Here is a 1,872-nt window from a genome sequence, read left to right on the forward strand (position 1 = left end):
AGCAGGTCTCTAACGGGACGCCAGCATAATCCACCTCTTTTCTCTTCCACCAGTGAGGCTTAGAGTGGTAGGTGAGGACCTGGCCTAGCTGGAACTCGTCTATCCTTTCAAGGTATGATATAAAGGCGGTTGGGAGATGGTGCTTCACAGCACGCTCGAAAACAGCTTGAGTGCTCATTCTTTGCTTCAAAAAAAAAAAAACAGAATTGTCCAATTAACAGAAAAGTAGGCTGACCTCAGTTTTATTAATCTAATTAACCTTGCAGTAATTAGTCTGCACAACCAAAAGTAATCATGCCTGAATCAGCAATATTGCCCGAAATGAACGAATCAAGTCTGATATCAGTACTGGTACAGTCCTGACAAGTATCATTGCTGATCATGCCTGATGCTCTGGCCTGAACCAGTGCAAGACCTTGTCATGATTGTGTCACAACTGATTTCATGACTGTATCGTGACTGATTGCCCAAAATACATGATCCAGTACTGATTTCACGACTGATTCAGGCTAGCATCAATCCTGATTCAGACTCCAAACTTTTGGTTGTGTATTCATGTTATTATTCATTGATTGCCAGGGCTAAATAAAACTAAGTTATATTTTTATAAATAAAATTGGCAGTTTTACACTTTAAAAAGTTGTAAATTTGTTTTCGCACCCATGTTAACACCTTCAGGTGTAAACAATGACAAATGCTAACTTACTATTACACAAAAATTTTATTTTAAATTTTGAATAATAATTTTCTTCTTTTATTGCTCATTTGAAATATGGCATTATGACATCAATCACACCTTATGCTAGTTTGTAATATGACATAATTTTGGTGCTATTGTACTCAATCTTGCAATAATATAATAGAAGAACAAAAATTTGGGGATTTTCAGCAAGTATGATTATATAAGGTTGGGGAATGGGGAGTTACATCAATAAATGTACTACATTTGCATTTATTGAACACAACTAAATAACAATAATTACAGCTCTAGGCTATACCTAGTCTATGTATTTGTTTAAAAGACCATTCAGTATTTAGTACAGAGTCATCAGAGGTCATATGTGCCAGTAGCATCAGGTGAAGCTTGACATTCAGCATACACTACTTCATTCTTGTGAATTTGATATGGTTCACATACTTGCATTGCGATATCTTTATCAGCTCTATAGTTATATGTGTGCATGCATATTAGTAACTTATGCTATTGTACTGACTTTGGATCTTTAATAGTAGCACCTGTGGCAAAATGAACTTTAATTCTAAAAAATACCAATCCTTATTATTATGATACTACATGTGTACCTTATAAAGCAGCAGATATTAAAAATAACACTGACAGTTAGTAGAATCAACAATACACCTACTGACACACCAAGAGCAATAACACTATCACTGTGGAATGATGAAACTGATGAAGAAGAAGATACTGTCACTTCTATTAAAAAGGAATTGATATAAATATTTTAGTTACTTACAAACCAACCACAATATCTTTGCATTATCAAAAGTGTCACTGTATAATCAATAGAAGGAAGATCTATATATGAGTACACACTGATGGTATAGGTACTCATTGGTGAGAGATCTGTTAGTACAATTTCATCTTCACTGGTAGATGCTACATTCCTGGTTATACCTCCAGTAGTATACTCAATCACATATCCATTAGTCTCTGATGAAGTGGTCCAGTTCACTTTGATACTAGTAGCATTTAATATAAACCCTCTCACATTATTTGGAGGACCACTAGGAGCTATAGAATGAGACAAAAATTTAAACCAGTAAATGAATACCATACCATGTAATAACACAGATTGACTGTAGTTGACTCCTCCAATCATTGCTATACAGGTAACATTAACTGACACTCCC

General features: G+C 34.9%; 2 protein-coding genes across 2 annotated transcripts in view; both read right to left on the minus strand.

Moving 5' to 3' along the window:
* Positions 1-178, minus strand: part of LOC100633190 (uncharacterized) — a 4,120-nt gene extending 3,942 nt beyond the window's left edge. Inside the window, exon 1 of the mRNA XM_020002341.1 lies at positions 15-178. Within this exon, the coding sequence (XP_019857900.1) occupies positions 15-178 (164 nt within the window). The remainder of the gene's footprint in view (positions 1-14) is intronic.
* A 715-nt stretch (positions 179-893) lies between these two features.
* LOC109586167 (uncharacterized) lies at positions 894-1,602 on the minus strand. The gene is made up of 4 exons (XM_020002342.1): positions 1,484-1,602; positions 1,303-1,435; positions 1,215-1,259; positions 894-1,163 (listed from the first exon to the last, which is right to left on the minus strand). The coding sequence occupies exons 1-4, from the start codon at positions 1,572-1,574 to the stop codon at positions 1,049-1,051; spliced, it is 384 nt and encodes a 127-aa protein (XP_019857901.1). The 5' UTR covers positions 1,575-1,602; the 3' UTR covers positions 894-1,048.
* Between the last annotated feature and the right edge of the window lie 270 nt (positions 1,603-1,872).

This window comes from Amphimedon queenslandica, unplaced genomic scaffold, assembly GCF_000090795.2.
Source record: "Amphimedon queenslandica unplaced genomic scaffold, v1.1 AMPQUscaffold_12931, whole genome shotgun sequence".
Lineage (NCBI taxonomy): Eukaryota > Metazoa > Porifera > Demospongiae > Haplosclerida > Niphatidae > Amphimedon > Amphimedon queenslandica.